Here is a 20,189-nt window from a genome sequence, read left to right as displayed (position 1 = left end):
TTGGACCTCTGTGCATTTTCTTTTCTTTACGACCTTTCGATGATTTATTTTTTGGTCGTTTTTTAATAGTCACTCCCCCTCCAGCAGAACGACTTGTTTCCATGAAATGACAATGATAAAAGAGAAATGTAAAAATAAAGTATGTATGTATATTTTTTGCCTGTATTTTTGATCCTTTTTGTTGCCGTATGTTTGTGTATATGATGAATTATCTTTTAAATTACTTTGCGTAGTTCAGGGCAGAGAAACAGATGTGCATGGTGATGTGGATGATGAAGTTATGAATGTATTATCTCTATGTATGTAATGACTATAATGAAAACAATGGTGATGGACAATATACTAAGACCATGTGATGAAATATTCAGTAATATACTGCCATTTATATCGTAACTTTTAAGTTTTTTAAGTTTGTTCAAGCAAATATTGTTATTCACATATTGTTAAGGATTAACTTTTGATTATATTCTTCTGATTAAAATGTGTTTTTCCATTATTTACATGCTCCGTTCTAAATGACAAGTACAGTACTACCACAGACAATGATGATGATGATGATGAAGCACAAATTTTCTGTGTCAGTTTTTATTTTTGGTTCTTTGTTGCTTATGTTAAGATTTCGACTCAAGCGAATGACAGTTGATAATGTGATGAATTTACAAGCTACAATAAATGATGAGTCAGTTGATCTCAGTTTGTGTTTGACCTTTTCTGATCACAAATGATTTTTTGCTGATAGTTGCATAATGAGTAGAGATATTATGTTAAAGGACATATGAAATAAGATAGTAATATGATAAACAATGTTTTGAAATAAAGAAAATAGCTATAAACAATATTTTAATCAAAGATTATCAAATGATACCATGAAAACCATTTTGGTTAGCTTTCTGCATTCACTCCTTATCCGCTGTTGATGCAACATGGTGGGACACACAGGAAACTCTGCAGCTTCACATCACTCACCTGCTACTCGGGTAAAACAGCCACAAGGGGGCACCAGAGGCACACCTCCAATTTATCCAATCAGCACAGGCCACAGGGAAACCAGCTGAACACACACACAAACACACACACACACACACACACAACTTGCCTGGAGTGTGACAATGTGTGTTGTTAATTCTGTATTTTAATTCTACACTTTACTGTAACTGGCTGGTTACAACCATTTCTGACCCTGTCTTGTTGATGATGAGGAGCAGGAGGCTTGTTCCTCAATTTATTATCTGAATGGGATCAGAATATGTACTGTATATTTGTACTGTATATTTGTACTGTATATATCTACTGTGCATATAGTACAAGGAAGGGCGCCTTTAAGCCAAGGATACACACAAGTCAAGTAGAATCTTAAAAAAAGTATCTACCTGGAGAGTGACTTGTTGTTTTTATTATATATTTTTTTATTTTATTTTATTTTATTTTATGTGTGTCTGTAATGTTGTGTTCTCTTGTCCTGTGTTGATGCTTCAGAATTATTCCTGAATCCTCAAACTCTTATATTCTGTCACTTTTATAGTTTGTGTTGAGAGTTAAGTTAGAAAACTTTGTGTTCATCCTACCTGGTTTATCTGCACTGAAGATTTTATACTCAATGTTTTACATCAAATTAAAAAGAATCTTCTTTATTACTGTTCACCTGAGTGTTTTAATGGATATCTATGAGTGTGTTTAATGTGGTGCAGCTTCTTAGAGCTGTTGGGCCGAGGTGAAAACTTTGATCTAATGTGCAACGTAGATTCAGTAAAAAAGATAAAAGGAGATGATCAATAACTTCCTCTCAGGACGATGACAGCACAAAACTCAAAATCCTACTGAGATTAAATGCTTTTAATTACCTCCCACAACTGAACGTCATCACTTGTCAGGCGGTGGATCCAGAAGAGCTGCATTCCTCAGCTTCACTCCTCCCCCTGGCTGCAGTGTGTCGGTAGGAGGAGGGTTCGAGTCCCAGCCGCTCTCCAGACTGAGCTCCCGACGCTGAGGAAGATCATCAATGAAACTGAGAGAAGCTCGAATCCACAGGTGAGTGTTCCATCTCCTCTTTAACTGCCCTGTCACACGTTTGGAAGGAACAGAGTCAAACTCAAGGAAATGTTTTCACTGCTGATTTCTGTTTCCGAGATAAACAACAGTTGATTTGTTTGTGGACATATTTCATTTCATCAGTAAGTTCATGTGTCTTCATTCATCAACAGTACCGTGTTGAACATGATGTCACTGGAGCTTCTTTACTTCAATGACAAAAGTACTTGAATGAGGTTAAAAACGTTTTGTGCAACAGGTCACTCATAAAACCCTCAAATTATAATTGAATCACTTCCTAAGGAAATTAAAATATTTTCAGTTAATTCACAAGTGCAGCTGCATATAGTTTGTTTTTTATGATTCCTGGAAATCTAGGTTTCTTGTGTCAAAAAAAAGCAAAAGGAAACAAAATTGTTTCAGATTTTGTATTTAAGTAAAACAGTTGTGATTTGGAGATAAAGATTTTCAAAAGATTTTCAAAAATGACCCTTTCTTTTGTAATCAGCTTCCAGGGTTTTGAGGATGTGTGTTTTTTCTGAGTGAGGCTGATACTGAACGTGGTTTTGAACAGTGGAGAATAGTAAACACACCGCTGAGGTATGTACGTATGTGTGGGTGGAGTCAGAGTCCTGCAGGAATGTCAGCTTGTTCTGCAACATTCCTGCCTTCAGCAAATCTGTGTGTGTTCTGCTGCAAACACAACAGACACACACATTTCAAACTTCAAACCTGTGGGGCTCTTCTCACGTCGCCTCCAGTCACACATGCTCATCAGTTGTCAATGTTGTGTGTCCTCTCCAGGTCACAGTTCTGGCTGCTGGTGAACTTCACTCTGCCCAATAAGCTGCTCTCTGCACACAAACAATACAAAGTGACAGAATATAAGAGTTTGAGTATAAGACAACACAACATTACAGATACACAACTTTACAACAGGGCCTGAGTTCTCTGAGAAATCAAGGACAAAATCACAATTTTAAAGAAAGTGAAAGAAAAAACTGTTGTTTTCATCTTGTGCCAAAAGTTATTCAGAGAATTAATAGAAACTTAAATAACAATTTTAAACATCAGTAGCGTTTCCACCTTTTCACTCAAACCTTTCTGTCATTTTACAAACTAAACAATGAATCAACTTTTGAAAGAACCAATGGAAAATGTGGCTGTTTTTCCTTTCGTCCTTTTTCATGTATCTGTACTTCATTTATTCTTTTTTCATCCGCAAATGTCTGTACTCTATACTTCACTTCATTTTTACAAGGCATTACGTAACAGGTTCACATTGATTTATATTTTTAAAAGTAACCAATAAGAAGAGGGGAAGTGTTTCACTGATCCAATCAGAGCGGACAGGCAGTGTTAGACCCCGCCTCCTGCAGCAGCAGCAGAAACACTCAGTGTCTTCAGTATCGTCTGTATTCTCCTTGTTAAACAGAATATACAGACGCCACAATTAATGGTGTAGTTGCATTAGGGAATAGGCTACACTCATTAAGTCCTTTTATTATTTAAAAAAAGTATTTTCAAAAGAAAGTACTTTCTTGTACTCAAGTAGACAAGTTAATATTTAGTTTCACTTGAGAAGATTTTAGCCTTTGTATTTGTACTTTTGCTTTAGTCAAATATTTGAGTTCCCCTCTCCAATGATCTTTAGAATGACCACAAACCTACACTGTCTCAGTAATAACATGTATTATTATATACTTTGGTTCCAGTGCCGACAGTCAATGTCTCAGGTGATCAGTTTTGTCAATTAAACAACTTCAGGTCACTTTTTGGGGATTTCAAGCTTCAGCTGAGTTCAGCTGATAAACATAAGTACTTAGTTAATGATCAGAGTTTGGTTCACCGAAACCTGGAGTGTCAACAGTAAAGAATGTTTGCTGATGTGTCAGGTGGTTTAAAAACAGGCGTCTGTTTGTCTCGTGGTCTCACACTTGTCTTTTTGTTGCAGACTGTTGTAGACCCGGACCCTGACACCATGAGAGAGTGATATTTCACACACGTCTCTTCTCTCTGGTTTAAGTGTCAGGTTACTGCACAGCGTGAAAAACATTGAGCCGATTACTACTGATTCATAACATCACCTAAAAAGAAATACCACGGTTTTAAATGTTCTACTTTATATGACCTAACAGCATCTGTATATCATCTAATCCAATCACTCTCTATGTATCACGTAGCATGAGATACAGACCCTCAGGTTCTACACATAAAGACTGACTTCATAACTTCCCTCATGTTTCCCTTTAATGATAAAAACTTGTGTAAATCTTAATGAGAACGTGTAATTTTAACCCTTTGATTTTATTCCCTCTACTTCTAAACAGTTGCAGTTATAAATACGACAAAAAGGAATATTAAATGTCTTTTAATGAAATTAAACATGTAATAAATTAAATTTAAATGAGATTTTAAAGATCTTTTGAAGAAAATTTGCATTTTAGTTAAACCCAAAAAATGTCCAATCACCTTTTGTTCAGCCAAAACAAATGAACCTGAAATTGCACAAGTATCTTTTAATCTAACAGAATGTACTTAAGGCAGCTTTACAAAATGTATCTCTCATCTTTAAGGATTTCTCAAACACAATTATTTTCTCTGAATAAAACCTTTACAAAAAACCTAACCAATGACAAGTCGCACAACTGAGGTCAAACCATTTAGCTCGAACACTTGAGTGTAAGATTTGGGTGAAAGGATCAATTGGCAGAAAGTGAATAGAAAATAATAGTAGTGTTTAATCTAAATTGTACAGAATGTTGTTTTCTTTACAGTAAAATGAGCCTTTATTATTGAAATACTTTATATTTACATATGGAGCAGCCATGTTTTTTACAATAGCCCAAACTGGACAAACCAACAGCTAGCATAGTAGCTATTAGCTCCCTAAACTCTCTAAAACAGTCGAAATGCCGAACAGACGTATCACAGACTTTTCACTAATGAGCCAGAGAACTTTAGAGACATTAATATAAGTACCTGGTTTACTTGAGTAGCCGTTAGCCACGTTAGCACCATGCCAGCCGAGATGATCACAGACGGCTAGCAGCTGGCTAACAGCTAACACAGTCGATTAACTGCCTAAACATTTAAAAACACTATAAAAAAAACTTCTTACTAATGATCAAGAGAACTTTAGAGACATTAATCTCAATACCTGGTTTACTCTAGTAGCTGTTAGCTACGTTAGCTCCACACGCTACATACTGAGTGACAGCACTTACACTTCCTCTCCTCTCTGTTAGTCCCGCCCCTTAACCAATCTTCTTCTTCTTCTTCTTCTCCTTCTTCTTCACCTCCTCCTCCTTCTTCTTCTTCTTCTTCTTCTTCGTTGGTTTAGCGGTGGGTGGTAACCAGCATCAAGGTGCATTACCTCCATCTACTGATATAAATGGAAACAAATGTAGGACCAATCAGCTGAAGGAACACGTACTTATACACTTATATACGTAATAAAGACTGGCACAGCTTTTACTGTAGTTATGGTAGGATTTATACTGATGTAGGTTATCTATAGTTTTTCTGCTATGTATCTATTCTGGAGGTTTTATACGATGTATAAACTATGTATAAACCAAGGGGTTACATAGAGGTACAGCGTAGTGATGTGTCCATGTATCGCCCCCTGCAGGTGGAGCCTGGTGCTGCTGAGTGATGGAGCTGAAGGTGTGGGTGGAGGGCGTGGTCAGGGTGGTGTGTGGTCTATCACTGAACACTTCCTGTCAGGAGGTTGTGATCACTCTGGCACAAGCGATTGGTGAGTCTGTCCGTTTTCATTCAGCACGTGATACACACTTTGTAATCCTGGTTCTTTGAATGTGGAGACATGAAGTACTTTGATCTCACTGAGAGTATTCCTGCTCTCCAGAGGAGGAACACTGTACTTCCTGGATTCTATGAACATGGACTCTTTAGTTTAATACTTGCTGAGCAGGCTAACTGTGGGATGGTTCTGGACATGAGGACTGACATCTCAGACAATCTGTATATTTTCATCTTGACTTTAAGGTCTTCAAATTGTAACATCGTCAGAATATTGTACACGTTGTCCTGGAGATTTTTATGATGGGGTGCACAGGGTAAACTGTTGCTGAAGATTATTTACATACCACCACCTGTCAATCCACCGGCACGCCCACCTACATCTTTCACCTGCACCCATTGGACGGTACTAGCTGTCAATCACACTGTGGTATCCACCCCCCCCCAACACATCCGCTGCTTTATGGTCTGTTTGACTCTAAATTATCATAATTCACTAAATGAACATCAGCTGTTTGAAGAAGACTTGAAACTAGAGACTGAGACATAAACTCCTGAGAGAAGTAGAGTCACTTTCTATAGACTTCTATAGAATCTAGTCGCCCCCTGCTGGTCACTACACAGAACACAGGTTTCAGGGAGTTCCTTATTGGTTTCACTTTCCCAACCTGGAGTCCATGTCCATTGGATTGACTGTCTACAGACACCACTGCAGTTTAGTGTGGAGCATTATGTCTGTGTTTTTTTTATAGGCTACAATCTTACTTTGTATTTTACCTTCTTTGAATTTGAAATCATTGTTTAAAGTGTATATTTGTGCTTCTGGATATGAGTTGTTCATGTTTGTTTTTGTCTGGTAGGTCAGACAGGTCGTTACATCCTCATCTTAAAGTTCCGAGGGAATGAGAGACAGCTGGTAGCTGACGACTGTCCTCTGCAGCATCTGGCCCATCTGGGACAGCTGGCTGCCGAGGTCCAGTTCATCCTGCGGAGGACCGGCCCCAGTCTCAGCGCTGGTCAGGAAACGCCAACCACAGAGAGACGCCTTCCCCTACCCAGACCCTCAGAACCAGAGACCCTCAGACGCAGGGAGCCACAAAAGTCTCTCACTTTTAATCTGGGTCACGCAACTTATTCCAAGGGGACCAAACCAAACAGGAGCGTCCACAGAGCGTCCCCTGAACCTCGGGCCTCCCCCGTCTCTTTCTTAGACGCCCCCGACCCCCTGAACGCTGTTTCCCTTCACGCCTCCACAGAGGATGTGTTCAGGAAGATTCTTCAGCAACAGAGAAGATTACAAGACCTGGAGGTTCAGCTTCAAGCTCTGGAGAAGGAGACACAGGGGTGGGAGCGGGGGGGGCCGTCTCCGGTTCCATGTCCGAGTCCGGACGCTGCAGAGGAACTGGAGGAGCTGCAGTGGAGGCTGAGGCAGAATGAAGCAGAGCTGATGAGCAGAGGACACTGGGATGAGAAGCTACAGACAGAGACAGACAGAGAACAAGGTACGTGTTGAAATCCGTCACTTTGCCACTTCAAACATGTTTGAAAAACATGACGATAAACACAAATTTGAGACGTACTTATGTTTAATTACATATTTGCTCAGTTTTTTTATCAATTGCGTTATTGTTTTGTACCAAATTTCTTGCGGGAATTGAATATGCTGACTACATTAATCCGGAATGAATGAATGAATGAAAGACTTCTGTGACATTTCTAAAACAATGAACTTGAATTCACTGTTGTCAGCAGAGATGCACAGACGTCTACAGCAGATACACTCGTCAGTGGTTGATCAAAGTCATGAGATCAAAGAGCTCGCGGCTCACTCTGCACACCTGGAGCACGACATTCAGCTCACGGCCGACAGACAGAGCTCGCAGGAAGCCGCTCGGCAGCAGGAGGAGGCGCTCGGGCCCCTGAGGGAGGAGCTTCACAACCGCCATCAGCACGCAGAAGAAGTGGACGCAACGTTGTCAGGGACACAGAGGCAGCTCCACGCTGCAGACAGCATGCTACAGGTAAAACACCTCCATCTCATCTCACTTCAGCAGAACTACAGTAATCAGTGGATGTATGGTTTACAATGTCAAGAAGAGAATTTGAAGAAGTACATGCTGATAAAATCCTATTGTCTGCTTCCTGTAGGACAGATGGGAGCTGGTGGAGGAGCTGAACAAGGAGCTGAGACAGTGTAATCTGCAGCAGTTCATCCAGCAGACCGGAGCTCCACCAGCTGAGCAGACAAACTCCCTGCTCGTCCCTGACCTTCACCTCAGCAGCGCCGGAGTTATCCAGTAACACAACGCTGCCACTGTACCTCAGCACCATGTTTTCTATATATCAGTGTTAGGACATAACATAGCTATAATAGTTGTTATTCTTATTCTTATTTTAGTATTGCTGTCGCATAAAAGAAAACATATTGGCAGTGAAACTAAAGCTCAGTTTGTCGCTGAGGTGAAAATGTTTTAATTTCTCTCAAATGAGAACAACAATAAAACAAATGTTTATAAACTATATTCAGAGACTGTGAATAAAGACGGACGAGAGTACGACTCACCAGAAGAGTCTCACTCTCCACCTGGTGGCTGGCTGCAGTATAGGTCACAAACCCTGCCTCCTCCATGTTAGCAGATAGGACATGGACCAAACATACACCTCGTCAACACTAATGCAGATATTCATCTTCCTTTGGTGCCTGGTGCCAGAGATTTTCACAAACTCATAAACTCTTGTATCTGGGTATCCATGGAAACAATGACATCACAGCTCACCTCACACATGTTGCTATGTGTAATGAGCATGAGTCAGAATCTATAACAGGAATGGCGGCTGTACACTGGTTCACAGGAGAATTAGATCACTGAGTGAGCTCACATTTGTCTCTGGCAGATGGTTGATGTAGACTTTATCACCACCTAGTGGCCGGGCATGGATGTTTGAAATATTGTATTTGAAACATATCCACAGTAGTAAGATGGTTTCTGTCATTTTAGTTCTTATCTGACTGTTTTAAAGTGTTCATGTTTCTGATCAGTTTTAATTAGTTATTTGATGATATAAAATTGGCTGAGACGGACTCATGATTGATGAGTGAGCGTATGTATCAGCGACACCTCGATACCACGACTCCATTACTGCACCGACTGTGACTCCAAATGGACGAGATGGCAGCTTTCGTGTCCAGGGATAGTTTGGCTTCGTTTGTCAGTAGTGGAAGGAAGTGAAGACACGACGTCTTTACATCTTGATCTTCAGTCGATGGTTTAATTTAACATAAAGCTCCAAAAACTCCAGTTTTGATGATTACATGCTCAAATAAAGAGAAAACAAATCATGACAATGTTGTTTTCTCTTTTTCTACTGCAGGACATGAAGGAAGAAAACATGGTGCAGACCCTACAGTGTTTGTGTGTGTGTGTGTGTGTGTGTGTGTGTGTGTGTGTGTGTGTGTGTGTGTGTGTGTGTGTGTGTGCGTGTTAGTCTTGATAATTTATCAAATAAATGATAGGCCACTGATAAAGAACAAAGGTATTTTTGCTTGTTTTGTTGTTGACTTCATGTGGACGCTACTCAGTCACATGACAGCAGAGGTGGGATATGTCTGGTTGGATAAACTTAGCTTAGCATAATAAAGCTGAACAAATTCAGACATGTCAGGTTCAAGTAAAAGAAATTCAAGGTAGTCATGTTACAGCTGGAAGATTCTCAACTGGATGGTTTTATAAACATAATCTGGTATAAATATAACAACCTGCTAACGGTTATAGAGCAGCACTAGAATGAGGACAGATAAAAGGTAAATTTAGCATTTTGTGATGTAAAACAGCAAACTTTCACTACTCATCCACGCCCAAGGCATTATGGGGCATCGCCCACCTCTCCATCAGCATCGTGGTGAGTAGATAATTTTAGTTTTGGGGTTAACTATTCCTTTAAGGTTTGTGCACGTAACACAGGTCCAGTGAAGCCCACAACTGGGTGAGTGGATATTAAACACACCAACAAGGAAATCTCAGCCGACAAATTTTAGTTTTGAAATGAAAAAGCCCATGGGTATCTTTTGTTGTGCAATAATGGTTAGGAGTGATACCATAAGAACTTTGGGTTTCAAAATAAAATATAAAACATTAATATTTAAAATATTAATATTAAATCATTACTTTAGCTTGTTAAAGTTCTCTCGGGCACCACCCTTCACAGAAGGGAAAAGATAGCCAATGTATTGATTAAGATCAGTCTCATTTAGATCTAGTTCAATTAGAAACCTCAATATTTACTATTAAAGATTATATAACGAACAGTGAAGGTTTATGAAGGTCTTGACTTTGTAGAGCACATGTGTCAAACTCAAGGCCCGCGGGCCAAATGTGAACAATGAATTATATTTGGCCCGCATGATAAAATCTATTTACTATTTTGCAAGTTCTCAATACAAAATAAGTATTGAGAATTCCTGAGGGTCAGTGAACACGTCGGGATGGGGCACGTGACAGTTCTAGACCAATGGCTGAGGTGAATGACAGATCCCACAATGCACTGCCCGTGTGTCGGCACGTCAATCACGGTCCCGCGAACGCGCGCCTCACAGTCTGTATCACATATCACTTGTGACAACTTTCAACTATCCCGCTCCCAAAAATGGCAAAAAGAAAGGTGGCATTTGAAAACCGGAGCTTTCAAGACAGGTGGGAGGCAGAGTATACGTTTGCGGATGTAAAGGGTGGATCGGAGAAAAGATGAAGGAGGGAAAAAGTGAGGAAAAAGTGAGGAAAAAGTGAGTTGACAGCTTATCACTGCATCATACACCAGGAGTCTTTGTGTGGCAAAGCCTTGAAAATGAACATGTGATGAGCATCATAACATTAGCGGTTAACTTTATCAGAGCCAAAGGTTTAAATCACCGCCAGTTCTAGGGTCTTTTCTGGAGGAGTTAAATCCAGAATATGCTGACTTGCACTATCACACACAGGTGCGATGGCTGAACCAGGGAAAGTTGCTGGAAAGATTTTTCCAGTTGCGTGAGGGTACCTGTGAGTTTATTGAAAGCAAAGGGAAAGGCACAACAGAGCTCCGAAATAAAACGTTTCTGTGTGACATCACGAGCCACCTGAATGCGCTCAACCTGCAGCTTCGGGGGGGGGGGGGGGGGCGTGACATCACTGACATGTACGCTACAGTGAGGGCTTTAAAACCAAGCTGCGCCTGTGGGAGATGCAGCTGCTGCAGGGAAACTTGTTTTTTCTCTTGCTACTACAGGACATTTGATTTTTCTTTGAAGTAAATTATTTTTGGCTGTTGTTTGCCTGTAGAAAATGTTTTCACTGGAAATTACTCTGGAAATACTGCAGATAGAGCCAGAAAGCAATTAATGAAACTGATTTTATTACTTTTAGATTTATTTATGTATTATTTATTATTTGTATTTCATTTATTTCATAATTAATCTTGTTTTATCGGCAATACTCTATAGGCCTTGTTAGTTCCAGGTTCAATATGTGCACTAAGGTTCTTTCAATAAGTTTTCAATAAACGTTGAAATTCTGGCCCTCGACTTGAAGCAATTTTTTGATTTCGGCCCACTGCGTATTTGAGTTTGACACCCCCGTTGTAGAGGTTGGCAAAATTCACTTATGCAACATTAATGAAAGAAAACATTTATTATGAACATAATAAAGTATAAAAACACAAATTACTAACAAAACATACTAACTAACAAAGATGTGTGTGTGAGTGTGTGTATGTGAATGAGGGACTCTCAAAAATGATGGTTGACCAAAAGTTCACACCTTCTTCAGCATGCTTTCAAAATGGCGGTTGACCCCCTAAGATAGCACCCCCCCCCCCTTCTTCTGGAGTGGGGGAGTGGGTAAGTAGGTAGAGATATGCGAGGTGTCTGTGTGATTGGTAATTAGATAATGGAAGAGTCTGTGTAGAGCGTATCTAACCTTTAACTTTCAAATAACTTGTAACCACAATAACACAAGACATATCAAACTTATATACACCACACAGAATCGAATAAACAGTGTTGCTTAGTCTAGTATAAATATTTAGCCCAGCATGTTACCAGTCCTTAGAAAGGGTGAAAGTTGCTGTGCGGGTCTCCTGGCTTTGTGGTCGTAAAGTTCTGCAGGACAGCGAGTCGCTGCTAGGAGTTGGTAGAGCTTGAAGGGCGAGGAGGTTTCCTTGAGCTGGAAGCTAGACCTCTGATCTCCGGTTGTTGGGAAGAGAAGATTTGAGCTGGAGCAGCCCTGCAGAGCCCTGGTGTTAACAGCCCACAACATGATCACATTGAACTGGCTCGAACCCCAGCCACCTACCTTGGACCAATGGACCCAAAGACTCAGCGAACAGCGAAACTACAATTCAGGATGGACCTTTATCAGAAAAATGGTCGTCTGTCATAAGGTTTTCAGCAAAGTGAACATATTGTATCTATTTGTAGTATTTCTTTGGACACTTTGGAATATGAATGTAACCCCTCAACTCATTACATGTCTCATGCCATTGCATTAGTAACTTTTGTACTATTTGTGTGTAAGTTATACTGTGAGACTCACTGTCAAGGAACTTGTTTAAATAGATGTTAAATAAATGTAATCGTTGTAAACAGTGTTGACACGACACAGTGACACTACACAATAAGTGTCGGGCCTCATTTACCAAACGGTGCCATGTGTCTGATCCATCGTGTAAATGTGTGTTCGCCCCTTCGCCCTCATGACAAGACGCTGCCACAGCCTCCTCAGTGAGTCATGTGATGTCAGAGAATTTAAAGTTTAATGAAGTGGAAACTGTTTATTTCATGTAAAAATAAAGAAATGATTCATGTCAACAAAGCAGGCACAAGATTTTACAAGTGAATAAAACAACCTGAGGTTTGAAAGAGACGTTTCTGTGATGATCAAACTGGATTTCGTGGTTTTCCTGCAGCAGTTGAATTAAATCATTTGAAGCTGAGATTTTCGACCTTCTACCGTTAAACAGTGAAACATGGAAAGTGAGAAACTCAAACTCAGGTCAGATCCGTCACCTGCGACTTTACAGAGAAGATCTTATCTGACGTGATTCAATAAAACACCGTAAAATAAAATAGGTAACATTTAGACAGTAAATAATCATGAAGCCCAATTATCTGCATCGCCCCCTGGTGGCTGGCTGCAGTATAGGTCATAAACCCCGCCTCCTCCATGAGTCTGTTCAGTTGATTATTGAATCACTAATTCTCTCTGTGTTGTCGCTGTGAGACGTAACAGACGACATGTCGCTCACCAACCAATCACCGCTGGACGTTTCCATGGATACAATATTCTGGTATCAACCAGATTAGAACAATAATCTGAATAAGACACTGATGTATAAACTGTATTTTCTGATAAACTTAACCTGAATGAGATCATACTCAGAAAAATCAACAATCATTGATAACACATTATAACGTCCTGTCGGAGTTTACACAACATCTTGACATCCGACAGTTACAAGTGATGACATCACGTCCTGGACGTAGTGAGGTCTGTGCGTGAAGTACGATCAGAGACTGTATATAAATGATTCTTCTGCAGTTGATCACGTTGTGGATTGAAGAGAAATATAAGAAGCTTGTCTGAACTTAGCAGTAATTTATTTATAACAGCGACTGCTCACAGCTTCACGTCCCGACCAGTAAATATAATGTCACTTTTACGCTCACGGCGTCTCTGGTGCGGGACCTTCTTTCTCTTGGACCGCGGGATGGTGTCCGTCGCAGTGCGGAAGGCGGGCCGTTGGAGGGGACCAGGTACGGCGGTCGGCGGCGGCGACTCTGGCCGCGTGTCGGGCCCTTCTCGCGGATGACCTCAGCTACGGCGCCCGCTTGGGGAACCCTCCCTTCGCTCGGGCCCCCCCCGGCGGTGCGCCTCGGCTGGCGCCTAGCAGCTGACTGAGAACTGGTGCGGACCACTCCACTGTTTCACTCATAACATGCGATTACTTCTTAAGATTAGGCCAAGGTTACAAATGTAGACATGATATCAGCCTACATGTGGTATACTCTTGTTTTGTTTTGTAAAACCACTCCTTGCTTCTCTAATGCTGTGAACAACAGGTTCAATGTTCATAAAACATGAAAGACATGTTTTTATTTTATAAAAACATGTATTTTTTTAGGAAATAGTTTTTAAGTTCAACTAAAAATGTCAGGAGATACATTGTACATTGTTGTTGTGTACATTACTGTTAAAAATGCACTTCTAATAAAGTGAGTGTTGGCAAAACCTGTCATTTTTATGTTGAGGCGACGGGGGTGTTGTCGGCAGTTTCTAAATGTAACTAATAAAGTAACTTGTAATCTAACTTAGTTACTTTTAAAATCAAGTAACTTGTAATCTAACTAAGTTACTTTTTAAATCAAGTAATCTGTAAAGTAACTAAGTTACTTTTTCAAAGTAACTGTGGCAACACTGTGTGTCACATCCACAGGAACACACAGGGAGGACGGTGGACTGGACACTGTGTGACAGCTGATCTCAGAGCAGCTCACCTCCTCTGATTCCTCTGGAGCTCTGTCTCCACTCTGCCTCCCAGCAACAAGGCCCAGTCAGAGCCGCTCTACACACAAGCTGCTGCTGCTTCAGCCTCTGGATCCTCAGGACACAGCTCAGCCTCCGTCCACACACACTGTCCTCTTCACTCCCACCACCATCTGTTCTATATATCTGTCTGTCTGTCTGTCTGTCTGTCTGTCTGTCTGTCTGTCTGTCTGTCTGTCTGTCTGTCTGTCTGTCTGTCTGTCTGTCTGTCTGTCTGTCTGTCTGTCTGTCTGTCTGTCTGTCTGTCTGTCTGTCTGTCTGTCTGTCTGTCTGTCTGTCTGTCTGTCTGTCTGTCTGTCTGTCTGTCTGTCTGTCTGTCTGTCTGTCTGTCTGTCTGTCTGTCTGTCTGTCTGTCTGTCTGTCCGTCCGTCCGTCCGTCCGTCCGTCCGTCCGTCCGTCCGTCCATTCATCCATCCATCCATCCATCCATCCATCCATCCATCCATCCATCTATCAGGAACTGACTCTGTCAAACATTTCTTGTCCTGAAGTCACAAAGAACTGAGACGGACTTGAAAATGAAGTGAAATCATCATGTTGAGACAAGAGTCTTCACAAAATAACACAAACTGTTCAACACAACAGGCCCAACATGTCCACTGTCTTCAGTCATCAATCATCAATCAAATTTTATTTGTATAGCCCATATTCACAAATCACAATTTGTCTCATAGGGCTTTAACATGGTGAGACATCCTGTGTCCTTAACCCTCAACAAGAGTCAGGACAAACTACTAAAAACCCTTTTAACAGGTTAAAATACGTAGAAACCTCAGAGAGACACATGTGAGGATCCGTCTCCCAGGACGGACACAAGTGACACAGATGTCAAGTGTAGGAAAACATCATCAGGATAAAGGCTTTAGCAGCATCGATGAGGGGAAACATGTTGAAGGATAACTTCAATACTATATGTCAAACAGTCCTGCTGCATTCATAGTCTCTGGTCATAATTCAGGACATCATCTCTCAGACACTTTCTGTCCCTTGTCTCTGCTGGGAACCTCCCATCATCAATTATTTCCCAGCATGCAGCTGTTCCCAGAGGCTGCTACAGTCTCCCCCTGGTGGTTGTTCTGAGGTGGTGCTCGAGAACACACAACAAGAATCTTCATCTACGTTTGTATAAAACGTCCTCGAGTCAGTTTTCTATTAAATATGGTAAAATGTTTATGAAACAGTTTCCTCAGAGACTTAAAGATGCTCTGCTCTTCATCGACTCTTCTTCATTCTGTAAATGTCTCATTCACTTTTGTTCTGGTTGTTTCCATTATGTCAAACTGGTGATTTTGTTCTACCTGCACCAAGGACGAGATGTTTCCACCTGTTTGTTTGAAGAGGAAAGAAACGCTGAGTCATGATTCCAGTGAAGTCGGTGGAAGGATGTTTATTGAGCATTAAAGCAGAGACAAGTAGAAACAGAACTTTTCTCTCTGAGATGTTTTTCTTCTCGTTACATCTGGTTTGTCACAGAGGAAATGATCCATGTGTTTGACTCATAGACTGAATATAATGGCTTTGACTGGGATGTGCTGCTGTTATACTGCAGCGCCACCTGTGGGTCAAAAGTAGAAAAGCCACCACCGCTCTGCACCTGATGCTGAAATGAAAACGTCCCATTTTTAAATTTTGATCTTTTATGTCAAAGACAGAACTCTGATTTTAAACTCAAAGTGATTTCAATGTGTTGAACTTTGTGTTGAACTAAATCAATTTGTGACGTGAATCCAGGAACTTTTAGATCATAAACAAACATATACACAGAATGTGGTTCTACACACATTGAGACATACTGAGGGACAAAGGTGGACAATAATAAAGACAAACTTAAACCCACTGTATGTGACTCTTTATAGAGGGTTAATATATTCTGCTTGTGTTGTGTCATTTCAATAAACACATTCTTCATGTGAATAAACACAATCGGTGTGGAGGGCCATCTAGTGGTGAAGTTACATATTACAACCAGCTCCTCTGATTCCTCTGGAGCTCTGTCTCCACTCTGCCTCCCAGCAACAAGGCCCAGTCAGAGCCGCTCTACACACAAGCTGCTGCTGCTTCAGCCTCTGGATCCTCAGGACACAGCTCAGCCTCCGTCCACACACACTGTCCTCTTCACACTCAGATCCACTAAGACTCCTCCCACCTGTTGAGAGAAGAAGACATCAGTGTCACAGAGACTCACTCAGCTGTGAGTCAGTGATGCAGCTCATCCAGTAGAAAGAGCAGCAGGGACTTCAGTCCTGTTCAGAGGTGGAGCAGCTTCCTCTCTGCTTCATGTTCACGTGTTGGAATGAACACGCTAAGAGCTCAGTGTGTGTCCTGATGATGGTAAAAGCACGGTCACGGTTTAGTTTTCGACCTGGACTTTGGAACAGCAGGATCCACCTGAGGATCTAAGGCTGCGTGCAGGAACATACGGGCTCAATAATTCTGTGATGTAGTTTGGGGCCAGATGCTTTAAAAGTGATCAGTAAAATCTTAAAATCAATTCTAAAACGGACAGGGAGCCAATGGAGAGAAGCGAGGATCAGGGAGATGTGATGTTGATGTTTAATACCAGTGAGAAGCATTCTGAACTGGTTGGAGGCAGGAGAGAGACCTTTGGCTTCTTCCAGAGAGGAGGGAGTTACAGTCGTCCAGTCTAGAGAAGACTTGTATAAAGTATAAAGGATTAAACTTCACTGTAAATTAAACTGAGTCCATGTGTGAAAATAAAGGACTTTGACTAAACATCATTGTCTCTGTTTTCAGACCTGAAGTCTGAGTCAAGTCAAGTTTCTGGGTGAGTCCATGTGAGAATAGAGCAGGTGAATGTCCAGAGGATCCACAGAGAGCGAGTGGCTAAACGTGTGAAACCAGTGAAACCATCTCTGCTGACGACACCTTCAACTGGAGCTGAGCAGATTGTTCCTTCACCAAAATGACTCATGAGGAAGTCAAGGTGAAGAAGATGAAGATGATGAGGACGTGTGCGGGATGAGAGCTGGAGCTGGATGTGGGACAGGACTCTGCTGCTCCATCAGTGCGAGTCTGTGTCCACCACCACTTCCGCTGCTGCCTTTCACAAACTCTCTTCACATCTTCTATGTCTGTGTCACGAGTTAGAACAGCCCCCCCCCTCCTGCTAACTCCTCTAACATCTAGTCCTATAATCTAAAATTGATAATGTCTTTACAAGTCTTAACTCAGTTTACTGAACACAAATATATATATATATATATTATGAATTATGAATTAATAAAGTATAAATACACAATCATAATAACTACATTATGAATATGGATGAACAAAAATGTTTGTGTTCTGCTCGTTCTCAGATTTTTACGTATTTTAACTCGGTATCAATCTTCCCTTTGGCTTTGTCTTTTCGTTGTCAGAAAGCTGGGGTTTTATTTTGAAGGTCAGTTATTCTAACTTCCGGTGCTGGGCCATCCTGTCACAGCTGCTTGGTTAGGGAACGCGCATGCGCACAGAGCAGCGTGCACGGCAGGGGTCTCTGATCGAGTCGAGGTGATGACGAGAGGCTGCACTGTTAAAAACTTCTGTCAAGACATTTCAAAATAAAACAGATTCAAGGGGGACCTGGTTGCCATGTGACGGCTTTACCGCTAAATTACTTCCTGTTAATTCATGTAAAACCCCCGCCCTCCATCAACGACACAGGAGGCGGCGATGACCCCCCCGCCCGTGGATCAATCATGACATTTCTAGATTCACGCCACCGGGCGAGCTCTCCCCCCCCCGATCTCTGGCGTCTGATTCCCTGGAGGCCGCCGCCTGGTGGACAGCTGTGAACGGCACCGCGGCCACGAAGCCGGAGCGGCGTCCTAATCACCTCCATGTGGAATAATCTGCTATAATCACCCGGGGCGCCGAGGAGAGGCCGCAGGGCCGACGCCCACGTGTCAACAGCTGAGCGTGATATGGTGAAGAGGAGGACCAGATCATAACCAGCGCCACAACTTCCTCAGGAGACGATTCAGCAAGAGGAACATGGTTTTCAACAGGTGTAGATCTGCACAAACACACATGGACCACAGGCTGGAAACAAAGATGGACGACACGGCTCCATTTCCTCCCAACATCCAGAAATGATGACAAAATATCTCAGATATGAGCGCTACCATATTTAGTATCTAGCATCTGGGTGAAACCGGGACGATCCTGGACACACCCACGACTCAACTGTGTGTTGGTTGTCATGGCGATCCATCCGAAGTAAAGGACCAGAATCACAGACACAAGAGATAAGTGCAGAATCATCTGAGACCACGTGGGAGTTGAACGCAGCATCAGCGACTGAGGCTGAAGTGTTTCAACAGAGTGAAGCACTTTGGATCATTTAGATCGTTTCATTTCACCAGCTCATCAACTTGAAAGTGAAGATTCAGGAGCTGAGTCACAGTCTCTGGTTCGAGTGGTTTGTGAAACGTGCAGAAGAACATCTCACGTCTTCTCAGGGTTCTTTCACTCTTCGTGGTGAGTTCAGGAACATACAGAGAGAATCGGTGTTCTGTGAAGGATCTGGAGCTTCAGGTGGTTTTAAGAGGCGGTGGTCGGTCGTGGTCCAGCTCTGTTCACAACGTTTACTTCACCAGATTCCATTTCAAAGATGAGACTGAAGTTAGTTTGGTTTGAGTGCAGCTGGAACCAGAAGCTTGAAAATACAACTGAAAAAATAGTGAAATTACATAAAGTAAAAATCATAGAGCAGCAATAACAAGCAGAAAGATCAGTGAATGAAATGAAAAGAAGAACCACAAACACCAATAAAATATATTTTTTATATGATATGATTGTTTACATTGAATGGATTTGTGTTTTTCTTTAAGCCTGCTCATGTATCGTGGTCTATCTTTCAGCTCATGTTGAGCGTGATGACGTTTCCTCAGCAGATCTAAACGCTGCAGGAGCAGAACGTGTCCTTCACTCTCAAGACATTTCTGTAAAAAAGAAGCTTAGCCTGCAGTCTATTTCTGCATTAGTCAGCCCTATTGTGGCAGCAGGGCAGGATAATGCAGACACACACACACACACACACGCACACACACACACACACACACGCACACACACACACACACACACACACTCACACACATTTCAAGGCAAAGAAGCCAAACAAGAGAACATTTCCTCTGACAGCAGACTGATAAAGAGCGAATCGCAGAGATGAGGTTTAGAGGATTTGTCCTGAACCCTGAGAGGAGAAGGTCCCTGTTGGTTTTAGAAGAAACGTCCTGTAAAGGTGTATTTTACAGGAGCATCAGTGTTGAAGAACAGAACATTAATCAGGGAAATGAACGCTCGCTTCATTTGAATATATTTTCCATCAGTGGAGAAGTGATGAGGCTCAATATTTCCCCTGAAAGCCTCATTAGTGCAAAAATGGAATCTGACTATTTCAGTTATTTTGTTTTAACCGAGCTCCGAGGTTTTATAATTAAAGCTGAATTTACAACTGGAGCTGAAACAAAGCCTCAAAGTATAAATACAATTTTCTTTACAGATAATATTTACAGTTTTATCACATTTACTGTCAATTTGAACTCATGACCTCATGTTTAGAGTTTTCTCTCCAGTTTCAAATAATTATTTTCTTTGCCTTCTGGATCCGTCTCGTCTCAAAATGCTAATTTATCCAAAAGTAATAAACACAAATCTTCACTGTAATAATCTGAAGCGAGCTGCAGCTGCTTTAGTCGACAGGAGTTTTAATCTATGTAGATTAAAAAAGGTTCGATGTTCAATTTAAAGCTGTGGTTCTTGTCGGCTTTGGCCATTGTTGTTTTTGCAAGACGTTATAATATAAGTTAGTGT

General features: G+C 41.5%; 1 protein-coding gene across 4 annotated transcripts; it reads left to right on the top strand.

Moving 5' to 3' along the window:
* The first annotated feature begins 1,921 nt into the window (after positions 1–1,921).
* Positions 1,922–9,231, top strand: LOC132998461 (ras association domain-containing protein 7-like). Of its 4 annotated transcripts, XM_061068119.1 has the most exons (7): positions 1,922–2,028; positions 2,833–2,870; positions 5,663–5,788; positions 6,654–7,295; positions 7,543–7,814; positions 7,942–8,109; positions 9,166–9,231. In XM_061068119.1, exons 3-6 carry the CDS (start codon positions 5,686–5,688, stop codon positions 8,092–8,094), a joined length of 1,170 nt encoding a protein of 389 aa, XP_060924102.1. In that variant the 5' UTR covers positions 1,922–2,028; positions 2,833–2,870; positions 5,663–5,685; the 3' UTR covers positions 8,095–8,109; positions 9,166–9,231. The 4 variants fall into 4 exon arrangements, with proteins under 4 accessions (XP_060924102.1, XP_060924103.1, XP_060924100.1 ...); XM_061068120.1 differs by lacking the exon at positions 2,833–2,870 and having other exon boundaries at positions 7,546–7,814; XM_061068117.1 differs by lacking the exon at positions 2,833–2,870.
* The last annotated feature ends 10,958 nt before the right edge of the window (positions 9,232–20,189 follow it).

Source organism: Limanda limanda, chromosome 3, assembly GCF_963576545.1.
Source record: "Limanda limanda chromosome 3, fLimLim1.1, whole genome shotgun sequence".
Lineage (NCBI taxonomy): Eukaryota > Metazoa > Chordata > Actinopteri > Pleuronectiformes > Pleuronectidae > Limanda > Limanda limanda.
The sequence above is the reverse complement of the archived record's forward strand: the minus strand, read 5'-3'. Positions and strand labels throughout refer to the sequence as shown.